The sequence below is a fragment of the Eriocheir sinensis genome, unplaced genomic scaffold, assembly GCF_024679095.1.
Source record: "Eriocheir sinensis breed Jianghai 21 unplaced genomic scaffold, ASM2467909v1 Scaffold1361, whole genome shotgun sequence".
Classification (NCBI taxonomy): Eukaryota; Metazoa; Arthropoda; class Malacostraca; order Decapoda; family Varunidae; genus Eriocheir; species Eriocheir sinensis.
Window position 1 is genome coordinate 19,174 of NW_026110697.1, and position 13,327 is coordinate 32,500.

General features: G+C 43.3%; 1 protein-coding gene across 1 annotated transcript in view; it reads left to right on the forward strand.

The window, feature by feature from the left end:
* Window positions 1-13,327, forward strand: part of LOC126989885 (uncharacterized) — a 43,414-nt gene that overhangs the window by 3,248 nt on the left and 26,839 nt on the right. The window contains exon 2 of the mRNA XM_050848506.1: window positions 2,052-2,186. Within this exon, the coding sequence (XP_050704463.1) occupies window positions 2,090-2,186 (97 nt within the window). The 5' untranslated portion in view covers window positions 2,052-2,089. The remainder of the gene's footprint in view (window positions 1-2,051; window positions 2,187-13,327) is intronic.

Here is a 13,327-nt window from a genome sequence, read left to right on the forward strand (position 1 = left end):
TTCGCCTATATTCTCTCTCTTCGTGCTTCTTCTGTTTCTCCTATGTCCATTTCCTTTGCTTTGTTTCTTATCTACTGCGTTTATCCATATTTTGTATCATCATAACGTATCATTGATTGTAATATTTCCCTCATCCTTTTTCATTTCATTCTTTTTTTTTACCTATTTCCCTTCTAAAACACCTCCTCTTTGCATCATTCTTCTCTTTTGTTCTCTTCTTCTTGTAACTTTTCCTTTTGTAGCTGTACCGTCAACTATCTTTTCTATATTTTTTTTGTTCTTTCATTCTCATAGTTTTTACGCACTTCAATTTTCTCTTTTCCCATTTTCCTTTCTCTTCGTTTTCCGTCTATTTCTCCTTTTCTTTTTTTATTCCTTCCTCTTTCTTCCATCTCTATCCTTCTCTCTCCTTTCTTCTTCTAACATTCAAACTCTACTTTCTCTGATATCTCCTCTCAATCTTTCTTCTTCCCCCGTTTCCATCATTCATCCACGCCTTTTTTCTTTATCTCCCTTCTTTGTTGTTCTTACTTCTTCCTCTCCCTATTCACGTTACCCTCACCATCACTCTCTCTTATTCGATACTTCTTCCTTTCCCCTCCTTTATTGACCTTTCCTCCACTTCCCTCCATCTTCCCCTTTTTCCTTACACTCCACTTTTCGTCTCACACCTTCACCTCGCTTGTCTTTCTCTGCTTTCCCTTCTCTACTTCTTCCCCTCCTAGCTATGTTTCTTTTGTTTTCTTCCCTCATTCCTCTCTGTTTTCTCTTCTCTTGCTTCTTCCTCTTCTTTCTTCTGTGCTTGTAACTCTCACTTATTTTGCTGTTTATTTTTCTTTCTTCTTCAATGTCTTCTGAACTTTTTTCTAACTCCCCTTTCATTCTTTTTTACGATTTTTCTTTCTTTCTTTTTTTCCTTTCCTTCCTTCCTTTTTCCCTTTCTTTCCTTCTTTCCTTTATTTACTCACATAACTGCTTTCTGTCTTTTTCTTTCCTTTTAGTTTACCGTTTTCTTCTCTTATTTTTTGTCTCGTGTTTCTTCTCTTCGTCATTTGCCTTTCATCCACTTGTCTCTCGTCACCGATTTATTCTATTTTCCGTTTTCTTTTTCAATTCGTCTAAAATTTATCTACCTTCACTTTCGCGTCCTACCTTCCAACCTTCTCTCCCTCCAATTAATCTTTGTCACTATCTCCTCCTCCTCCTCCTCCTCCTCCTCCTGTTTTTTTCTCCATTTTAACCTCCAATTCTTTGTGCTACAAACTCATCTTTCTTCCATTTCTATAAACTTTTCTCCCTCTTCATCCTTCTTCTACCCATCTCTTCTCAACCTCTGATTTCAACTTTTAATTTACCGCCCCATGTGTCCACACTTTTTATGTTTACGTGACTCCTCCTCCTCTTCCTATTCCTATTAATACCCCTGTCATTACTCGTCCTTTTCCTTCTTCTCCTCCTTTTTCCTCTTTATACTTAGCAACATCTTTGTCTTCTTTTTTTCTATTCCTACATATCTCAACACCACTTCTCTCTCAATATCCACCTTTCCTTTCCACCATACCCTCAGTCACCATATCCCACATCCCTTAGCTCCTCTCCCCCTTCCTTATTCTTCACACCATGAACCTGCCACTCATGTCTAACTACTCCCCCTTTATCCCTTACACATGAAACCAATCACCCTTATCTAACTACTATTCCTCTCCCTCCCTTTCCACAGTACTCAGCGCCACTCATTCTCCTCCTCTAACTCCTCTCATTCAGCCACTGGCGCTCGCATCACATTTCCTCAATATGTAACTATACAAATTTGTCCTTTACTTCCCATTTTTACATATCTGAAGACTATTCCACTCCACTCGACTCCTCCTCTCCACCTTTCCTCCTCCTCCTCTTCTCAATATTCCCCTATGATATCCTCCTACATGCCTTACACACCATAACTCTTACGCATCAAACAAATCACTTTAGTGTCTAGTTTAATCTAACTACTCTTCCCCTCCTCCATCCCCTCTATCCATCCCAACTCATGGCCAACTACCCCCCCCAAGTCCCCAGCGCGCGCATCACCGGCTCGAGGGAGATCTTCATGAAGGCGGGCAGCGACATCAACATCACTTGCTTGGTGAAGGGCGCCATCAGGGGAGCGCCCGTCACCTGGTACCACGTGCTGCCCCGCGACCCACGTGAGTACACAGCGGGGGAAGGGGAGAGGAGGGGAAGGGAAGGGGAGGAGATAAATATGTGGATGATAGGAAGAGGAGGAGATGCAGAAAATGATGCTTGGAGAGGGAAAGAAGGGAAAGGAGAAACTATAAGTGATGCCGGGTAGGTGAGGGAAAAAAGATATGAGAAATAGAGATGTTGGGAAAGGGAGGAACGGGAAGATGATGATTGTTGTTGTTTGTTGAATGCAAAATGGAAGCATACCAAGAATGATGCAAAGTAACAAATAAACATAGATCAGTAACGAGAGATAATATATAAATAATGTAATATAGAAAAACATTACAAAAAAAAAACACAAATGACACCTACACAAAGAAATAAATAGAAAGGGGCAAACAATAGACGAGTTACGATAGAGAAATTGTATAAAGTAACGGTAAAGTTGAGGGCCGGTAGGCTTCTTCCCGGTGGATCCTGATGGTTGGTCCAAGGCTTCTTCCCGGTGGGGCCTGATGGTCGGGCCAGCCCGTTCTGGCGCAGGCGAGTGTTTATAGTGGCGCCATATTGCATTGGCTCATGCTGCCCTTCCGGAGCTCATTTTTAATCCTAGAATCTAGAGTCCGGGTTGATAGGTGGTCTTCTGGACAGCATGTGGGTAGTTTTAAGCCACTCGGCGGCGGCTGAAAAATCCCAGCTCGGTGGCACCGGTCGGGGATTGAACTCGCGTTCTCCTGAACGCGGGGCGCTGTTATTGTTGTTGTTGTTGTTGTTCACTCTACAAGACTGAATGGTTACTCTTGCTTTTTTTCATGTATCAGTCCGTTTCGTTTTCCATATTTCACATTCTGTTGTTTTCCATATATCAGTAATTTTTTTCCATATTGAACACTGTTTTTCAGTCAATATTCCAAAGGCTGCTTTTCCCCATATTCCACGATCAGTTTTTTTTTTCTCCATATAACACAATTTTCTTTTCCATATTCCACAGTCTGTTTTTCAACCATATATCAGTCAATGTTTTTTTTTAATATTCAAGTCATTTTTTTTTCATATTCCACAGTCAATTGTTTTCAATATTCCAGTCTGTTTAAACTCAAATATTTCACATCTTCAATTTTTCCACCTCCTCCTCTCCTCGCGGCCTCTCCCCCTCGCCACTAATTCACTCTCGCCTCATGTATATCATTTTCCTTTATGCGGTTCCTTTACGTGCCTCCGCCAAGCCTCCTCCTTTCCCCTATAAATCAAACTTTGAGATCCCCTTTCCTTTGTTTTTTCATTTACCACCTCAACCACCACCACTATAAAAAAATAAAAAGTCTGCCCACGTCGAGTTGAACCTAGAAGCCCCTCCCCACAGGCGATGTAGGAAGGGCATAGCCGCTCTGTTGCTGGTGATTGGTTGATGGTGATGGGCAGCTAAGCCGATCTGGTTTGGGTGAAACCTGTTGGAGAGCGGACACTCAACAGGGCTTCCTTAATTTACTAAAATTCCTTCATATTTTTTGTAATGCGTGAAATACATCAACAAACGGCAATCCTGGATACATTTGCTGTTTATTAACAAAAAAGTAATGGGTATCCGTAATCATGGAACAGATATTGGGTGAGGGAATGGACATTTCAAAACAACCTGAGTGAGAGCCGGAGCAGAATAGGTCGGACAGGATCGCCCCACCATCACCAAAGGAACTCTAATCCCCCTCCCCCTCTGGCCCCTCTTGGGTCAGGCAGGACACGTGAGACATCTCTCTCTCTCTCTCTCTCTCTCTCTCTCTCTCTCTCTCTCAGATCAACATTATTTATGATCGATGACACTTTGCGAACGAGGAACAATGGCATAAAACTCAAATGTAGACAAGTAAATTCAGACTGCACCAAATTTTTCTTCACCAACGCTGTAGTGCGAGAATGGAATAAGCTCCCACCGTCAGTGGTCCAGTGTAACATGATTGACTCCTTCAAAAACAAGCTCGACCGTCACTTCCTTCGACTTAATATCAACTTGAGTTGAAATGCAACGTTTTGGAGCCTTCTGATTAATGTAGAATCACTTAGGTTTAAGGACAGACCACCTAGTCTGGACCATGGGGTCTGTGTGGTCTGATTTTCTATGTAAATCTATGTAAATCTCTCTCTCTCTCTCTCTCTCTCTCTCTCTCTCTCTCTCTCTCTCTCTCTCTCTCTCTCTCTCTCTCTCTCTAATCTATATCGTGTGTGTGTGTGTGTGTGTGTGTGTGTGTGTGTGTGTGTGTGTGTGTGTGAGATGGGTTGGGTTGGGTCGCTAATCCCGAGGTTCGAGGGAGAGCCTGCGGCCTTGACCTCCGTGCTGCTGTCCACCTACCCCCATGCTCGTCACCAAACAAACTTTGACGTAGTGCACTGCACTTCCCACTTCCCTAGCCAGCCAATCCCACCAGCTTTGGCTTTCATCCTCTTTCACTGACCATCCTGGTGAACAAGCCTACAACTTTGCTATCCTCAACGACCTAGAGCAGTTGGTCCAGCACCCTACACGTATTCCTGACCGTCTTGGAGATCGGCCCAACATTCTAGACCTCTTCCTTACCTCAAACCCTTCTGCTTATTCTGTCAAACTGTTCTCTCCGTTGGGCTCCTCCGATCACAATCTTATTTCTGCATCCTGTCCTATCGCTCCTGTACATCCTCTGGACCCATCGAAGAGGCGATGCTTCTGGCATTTTGCTTCAGCTCGGTGGGACGACCTGAGGATGTACTTTTCCGATTTCCCGTGGAATGATTGTTGCTTCCAGGATAGAGACCCCTCTGTGTGTGCTCAGCGCATCACAGAGGTGATTGTCTCTGGAATGGAGGCATACATTCCTCGTTCTTTCTCTACTCCTCACGCTAAAAAGCCTTGGTTTAATCACGCTTGTTCTCGTGCTGTCAATGATAGAGGTAGCTCACAAAAGATACCAGAGCCTTCAAACTAATGTTAATTATGAACTTTACATTTCTGCCCGAAATCGTGCCAAATCTATTCTCCGACTAACCAAAATTCTTTCATTAATAGAAAATGTCAAAACCTTGCTTTCTCTAACTCTTCCGTGACTTCTGGCATCTAGCCAAAACATCTCCTCCAACTTCACTTCTTCATCTTTCCTTCCTCCTCAGTCCTGACGGCAACACTGCCGTCTCATCTATCTCTAAGGCTGAACTCTTCTCTCAAACTTTTCTAAAACTCCACTCTGGACGATTCTGGGCATATTCCTCCTACTCATCCCCCTCTGACTCCTTTATGCCTGTTATAAAGATTCTTCAAATGATGTTTTCTATGCCTCTCTGGCCTCAATCCTCAGAAGGCTTATGGACCTGATGGAGTGCCTCCTATTGTCCTTAAAACTGTGCCTCCGTGCTGTCACCCTGCCTGGTCAAACTCTTTCGCCTCTGCCTGTCAACATCTACCTTTCCTTCTTGCTGGAAGTATGCCTTCATACAGCCTGTACCTAAGAAGGGTGACCGCTCAATCCCTCAAACTACCGTCCTATTGCTTTACTTTCTTGTCTATCTAAAGCTTTTGAATCAATCCTTAACCGGAAGATTCAAAGCACCTTTCCACTTCTGACCTTCTATCTGATCGCCAGTATGGGTTCGCAAGGGCGTTCTACTGGTGATCTCCTCGCCTTCTCAACTGACTCTTGGTCATCCTCTCTTAGCCGTTTCGGTGAAACTTTTGCTATTGCGCTGGACATATCAAAAGCTTTTGATAGGGTCTGGCACAAATCTTTGCTTTCTAAACTACCCTCCTACGGTTTCTATCCTTCTCTCTGTACCTTTATCTCCAGTTTCCTTTCTGACCGTTCTATTTCTGCCGTGGTAGACGGTCACTGTTCTTCCCTAAATCTATTAACAGTGGTGTCCCACAGGGTTCTGTCCTATCTCCACTCTTTTCTGTTGTTCATTGATGATCTTCTTTCCAAAACGAACTGTCCTATCCATTCCTACGCCGATGATTCCACTCTGCATTATTCAACTTCTTTTAATAGAAGACCCACCCTTCAGGAACTTAACGACTCAAGGCTGGAGGCTGCAGAACGCTTAGCCTCAGACCTTACTATTATTTCCGATTGGGGCAAGGAGAACCTGGTGTCCTTCAACGCCTCAAAAACACAGTTTCTCCACCTATCCACTCGACACAATCTTCCAAACAACTATCCCCTATTCTTTGACAACACCCAGCTATCACCTTCCTCAACACTAAACATCCTCGGTCTATCCTTAACTCAAAATCTCAACTGTAAACTTCCTATCTCATCTCTTATTAAATCAGCTTCCTCGAGGCTGGGCGTTCTGTACCGTCTCCGCCAGTTCTTCTCCCCTGCACAGTTGCTGTCCATATACAGGGGCCTTGTCCGCCCTCGTATGGAGTATGCATCTCATGTGTGGGGGGGCTCCACTCACACAGCTCTTCTGGACAGAGTGGAGGCAAAGGCTTCTTCGTCTCATCAGCTCTCCTCCTCATACTGATAGTCTTCTACCTCTTAAATTCCGCCGCAATGTTGCCTCTCTTTCTATCTTCTATCGATATTTCCACGCTGACTGCTCTTCTGAACTTGCTAACTGCATGCCTCCCCCCCTCCCGCGGCCCCGCTGCACTCGACTTTCTACTCATGCTCATCCCTATACTGTCCAAACCCCTTATGCAAGAGTTAACCAGCATCTTCACTCTTTCATCCCTCACGCTGGTAAACTCTGGAACAATCTTCCTTCATCTGTATTTCCTCCTGCCTACGACTTGAACTCTTTCAAGAGGAGGGTATCAGGACACCTCTCCTCCCGAAACTGACCTATCTTTCGGCCACCTCTTTGGATTCTTTTTAGGAGCAGCGAGTAGCGGGCTTTTTTTTCATTAATGTTTACTTTTTTGTGCCCTTGAGCTGTCTCCTTTGCTGTAACAAAAAAAAAAAAAAATTTAGGTGGAGTCAGAAGGAGGATAGCAGGCGGGGCTTCTTGGGTCAACTCAAAGCAAACGGACTATACCAACATCAACCCACACACACGCACATCCTCCATTACCACCACAACCACCAGAACAACACCCATCACCACAAGTAACTTTCACCATCACCACTACACAACCACCAGCACCAATAGCACAATAATCATCTCCACCACCACTGCCAACTACCCTGCATCCTCTTCTTCCATCACCACCAGAACAACACCCATCCACATCACATACCACCACACCATTCACCACCACCACCACCACAACCATTGTTTCCCCTTGTTGCACACTCCATACATTTGTTTTCTCCTTCTTGTCCTCCGTGTTTCCTCTCGTGAGTTTTTCGACCCCGCTTTTCCCTGCAGGGTTGAGGGGAAAAGGACAGGTAAGGGAGAGAAGGACAGGTGCGAAGAAAGAGGTGAAGGGAAATGAAGGAGGAAGAGGAGGACGAGGAAAGGGGGAAGGGGGTAAGGGTAGGATGTGGAAGGGGTTTGAAGGAGGGAAGGGAAAGAACAGGAAGCAATGGGGAAGGGAAGGAGGTAAGGGTAGGATGTGGAAGGGGTTTGAAGGAGGGAAGGGAAAGAACAGGAAGCAATGGGGAAGGGAAGGAGGAAAATGGAGTGAAGTATATGATTGAAGGGAAAAGGAGGAGCGAAAGGAGTTGGGAAAGGAGGTAGTAGTGATAGGATATGGAAAGGGAAATAATAGGAGGAAAGGAAAGGGGGTGGAAAGAGAAGGGAAGGAGAAGAATAGGATGCGATAAGGAAAGGCATGAGGAAGATGGAGTTAAGCATATGTTTACAGGGAGAAGATGGGAAGGAGGTGGAGGAGAGAGAGAGATAAGGAAGCAAGAGGTGTGGGAGGAGAGGTGAGGAAGACGAGTGGGTCAGGGGGAGGGAAGAGAAAGATGTTAAATAAATAAATAAATAAAAGGAACAGTAAAAATATGGTCTCGGGTGTGAGGAAAACTCTCTCTCTCTCTCTCTCTCTCTCTCTCTCTCTCTCTCTCTCTCTCTCTCTCTCTCTCTCTCTCTCCTTTCCAAATTTACGTCTATTTTTACATATCTTTTATCCTATTTATTTTCCTTCTTTCTTTTCTAATATTCTTCCATTTCTTGTTTTTTTTCTTTTCCTTCTATTCGTCTCATTTTTTTCTTATTTTTACATTTTTTTCTGATTTTCTATTTTCTTTTTCACTTCTTTAATATTCTTCCCTTCTTTTTCTTTTCCTTTTATTCCTCTCCTTTTTTTTCCTATTCTCTCGTTCTTCACTTCATCGGAATCTCAGTCTCCACAGGCAAGCATTTTTTTTATCTCTCTTATCTCGCTCGCATTTTTCTCTCCTCCACTTTTCTCTCCATTTCCTCCGCGTCCTCTCTTCCTCCCTCCACAAAACATTTCATAATACCATTCTTCTTTCTTTCCTCTCCTTCTCTTCCACGTCTTCTCTCCACAGGCTGAGAAGAAAAAGGAGAGAGAGAGAGAGAGAGAGAGAGAGAGAGAATAATTAAATAAAACACCAGCAAACTCCTTCCTTAACCCAAACTTTCCTGAACACATTTCATAAGGGATGAAATTAATTATAAATACTAGTTTCTCACCCTCTTACACTGCTCCCCCTTCTCTCCCCTCCCCCTTCTCAGTGTTTTCCTTCCTTTAATTTATCTTTCTTTCCTTTTTATCTTATAACCAACTAAAGTCTCTCTCTCTCTCTCTCTCTCTCTCTCTCTCTCTCTCTCTCTCTCTCTCTCTCTCTCTCTCTCTCTCTCTCTCTCTCTCTTCCATTATTCCCTTTCTCCCGGCTTTTCTTTTTTTCTTCTTTTTCATCCTTACGCTGCTTTTAAAATTATCCCTGTCTCCCTTTCCCTCTGTTCTCTCCTCCTCCCCTCCTTCTCGACTTCCCTTCGCCCCATCTTTTCTTCCTACTTCCGTTCTAACCTTACACAAAAGAATTGTTTAATTTTCATATTTATCTCTCTTCTGTCTTGTTTTTCTTTTATAGCAGTTCAACCGCAAAATGTTTTCCTTACTTCTTACCCTTTTTCTTCCATTTCCATTTTTTTATATCCAATCTCGTACTATCTTTTTTCCTTAATGCAGTAAATCACACTTTCAAACACCAAAATATTTTCCATCTTTTCCAATTTTTATCCATTTCCCAGTTGTTTTTCATTTTGCCTTTCCCCTTTTTCTTCCTCCAATGAACTTTACTCACAGTTTTCGTTGCGCTACATATTCTCCTCGTTCTTTGGTATTCATCCTTTTCCAGTTATTTTTTTCTTACAGTTTCCTCTTTGTGAGCAGCTCAACCACACTTTTGTACAACACTAGTTTACCGTATTCTCAATTTCCATCTTTCTACAGCTTTTTGTTTTCATCCTTTACCCGTTGTTTCCTTGTTTCCTTTTTTTTGTGTGTGTGCATCTCAACTACACCTGCAAACCACAAGTTTACCGCATTCTCCATTAACTTCCTTTTGCAATTGTTTTCCCCTTCCTTCTCTTTTTCTCTCCCTCGCTTCCTATTTTTTAGCAGTTCAACCACACATATATTTTCTTCTTCAATAAGTAGCTGCTCCCCGACACACTGAGCCCATGAACCCGCCCTATAACTTTTGAACAGGGAAGTATAGGCCTAACTATTTTGTGGCACAGGCCTATAGAAGGTTATTGCGTCCTGCCAAACCTTTAAAATTATGAAGCTAATAGTTGTACCGACCCTACTCTGGTTCCCCTCTGCCATCTTCCCTTCCCCATCCCCCCTGTCGATGTTATTTTTCTTTTTTTACTTTTTTCTTTCTTTCTTTTTTACTTTCCTTCTCTCTCTCTCTCTCTCTCTCTCTCTCTCTCTCTCTCTCTCTCTCTCTCTCTCTCTCTCTCTCTCTCTCTTTGTGTGTGTTATTTCCTTTAAAAATATTAACACGGCATTTAACAGAAGTAAACGAGACAATTACTGCAAACGCAATAACAAAACAAAAAAAAACATACATAAATAATTACACCAAAATTACGTAAGAAATAATTACACTAAAATTCTCAATAATTACAAAATGACAAAACGAAAAGATAAAAAAAGAACAAAAATAAAAGACAAAAAAGTTCACAGGCATCAAGCTTTGAAACTATAAATACAAAAAGTTAACTAATGAAGATTACATATATCAAAAACAGTAAAACAATAAAATAGCCTACCCCGTCCACACACACACACACACACACACACACACACACCATGAGGAGCAGATTAATGTAATCAGTTGTTATTCGTGTTGATCCATGTGGCAGGAATTGTTATATTGCTTAATTAATGGTTCAGGAGGAGGAGGAGGAAAAAGAGAAAACCCACAACGAGAGGCAGACGGTGATACAGCTGATAGAAATGAAGGATAAGGATGAGGAAGGGGAAGAGGAGAAGGAGAAGGAGGAAGAGGAAACGAAAAATAAAGATGAAGGAGATGAAGAGGAAATCAAGACGAAAACGAGGAGGGTGAGAAGGAAAAAGAGGAGAAAAGATGGAAGAGGAAGAGGAAGTGACTAAAAGAGTTGGAGATGGAGATGAACAGGAGGCGGGAGACGAATTGGACGAGGACGAGGAGAGAATTATGCAGCAGACGGAGAAGGAGAAGGAGGAGGAGGAGGAGGAGGAGCCTATTTCTCTGCGGACACAGTTATGCCCCTCTTGAGTTGTCTGAAGCAGCAAATCTTCCCGTCCGTCAGCCTCTCATCACTGTTCCCTTCTCCCACCAAGACTACACTGTTAACACCCCTTCCCCCCTCCCCCCGCCCCCCTTCCATGGACGTACTAGGGCCATACTGCTACAACACTAATGGTGACTAAAGAACAACAAGAAAAACAGCAACAACAATATCACTGATAATATGACCCATGGCACAGATCAGCACTAAATAATAGATATATATCGTTATTTCTTCCATCACTACGTTCATAAAAGCTAGTGAATGCAGTAAAACGATGAATACAATATGAATACCTCGGTTTAAATTCCCTTTGTAGCACTTTTTTTTCACACCAAGTGCCTCTAACCGAACGCTTTGTTTCTTCCATCACTACAATGTTAATATAAAAATTTACTGGCTGCAATAGCACATCACAATTAATAGTTACTTCGGTTCCAATCTCCTCTCTTGACACCTCCGGGTACTTCTAAGTAGGCAGAATCCACCCCTGGACACTACATTTCTAACTTCGCTACACACACAACGCCGCTTGAAACAATAAAACCATGCATACGACAACAGTATCTTGGCTTGGATTCTCCTCCTAGCACCTCCTTTGCAGGATTAAGTTCTCTTTTCGGCAGCCTCCATTTACAGCAAACTGCCTCCGATCTCCTCCTGGCTTTCTATTATCATTGGGTTCCTAAGGGAAGGTCAGCTAAACACAAGACAATGAGTACAGTAAAAGAAACTGTTCGAATTCCCCTTTTCAGCATCTCCCGTTCCCTCCCCGTGAACATTTTATTCCCTTTAGCATTATGCTTCGTTGTGAAAGAAAAAAAAAATCAGCAAATAAGGACTAAACTACACACAGGTTCGAATATCAATCCCAACACCCTTTTTTCACACTAGGCCGCCCTTGACATTTTATTCGTTTTATTACTACACTCCGTTATAAAAATACCTGAAAAGCAAAATAAGGATCGTGCAGCAAACAACACCCTCTCTTCACCTTTAACCTCTCTCAACCAACTCCGACTCACCCTTGAACACTTTCTTCCCTCCATTATTACGCTCCGATGTAGAAAAAATAGCCGGAATACCACAAAATATAGCAAACAGGTTCGAGTCTCCTTCCCGGCACCCTCTTTTCACACCGAGAACTCTCAAACCAGCAACAAGTCGGCCGTGAACACATTAATTCTTTTATTACTACGCTCAGTCGTCGAAATACCCAAATATCCAAATATATCAAAATACCACAAACAGGTTCTAATCTACCTTCCAACACCCTCCTTTCGCACCAGTCGCCCCCCAAAAAAGCACCAAGTCGGCCGTGAACACTTTATTTCCATTATCGGGGCGTCGCGGAAAGAGTGTCGGCGGTAAATTGTAGGGATGGGCCTCGAGGGCACAGGAGGAGGGCCAACCCGCGCCCCGGAACGGCCTCTGCGGGCGCGTGCTTCACAGGGGCGGCGCCGAGGCATAAAGAGCGCCCTTGACTGCTGAGAACTAGAGTACCTACATATGCTGGGATCACACATCTGCGATTTCGCTCTGCGACGGTTGGCGATTTTGAAAATGCACGAAATCGTGGTAGCATCGCCATTGTCTCTGCGGGTTTGCCTCTGTTTCAACTCACAGCAACATGGCGAGGGAGGGTCGCTCGCCTATACGCACACGAGGGCGACAGGCAAGGAGACGTCGAGGTGAATCGTGCATGAATGCGCGCGACTGTACGCAGAGGAGCCCAATTTTGAAAATAAACCCGTTGCGACGGATCGCAATGAACGCCGGGCCTGGTGACTGTGCGCGACCGCCCCTCGTCTAGCCGCTCGACGACGCTCGACGTCGCACACATGGTCGAGAAAACGTCGAGGGCGCGTCGCTGTACGACCCATAATAGGCGGCCAATGTCGCGCTCTCTCTACCATCCATCCCCCACACACATTATATATATATATATATATATATATATATATATATATATATAGATATATATATATATATATATATATATATATATATATATATATATATGATATACACACACACACACACACACACACACTAATAAGAAATTAATCTTGGCACCCTGCATATCCCGACGCTCTAACGTTAACCCTATACGTTCCGACCCCTTGAGATTTTTCGCCCTCGTATAGCCAGCATCGTATTGATTTTTCTGAACAACAATAACGCTCGTGAACACTAAGTACTGGAACCTAATCAATGGTGTAAAGCAATAGTGAATAATGAGTGAAAAAAAACTCTCAAGAAATAAAATCCTTTTCTCCCTCTTCCTCCTATTCTTCCTTCTTTTCTTCTTCTTCCTCCTCTTCCTATTCTTCCTTCTTTTCTTCTTCTTCTTCCTCTTCTTCCTTCTTGTCCTCCTCCTCTTCTTTCTCCTTTTCTTCTTCCTCCTCTTCCTCTTCTTTCTCCTTTTATTCTTCCTCTTCCTCTTCTTCCTCCTCTTCCTCCTTTTCCTTTTCTCGCTAGCTTCTCGCCTCTT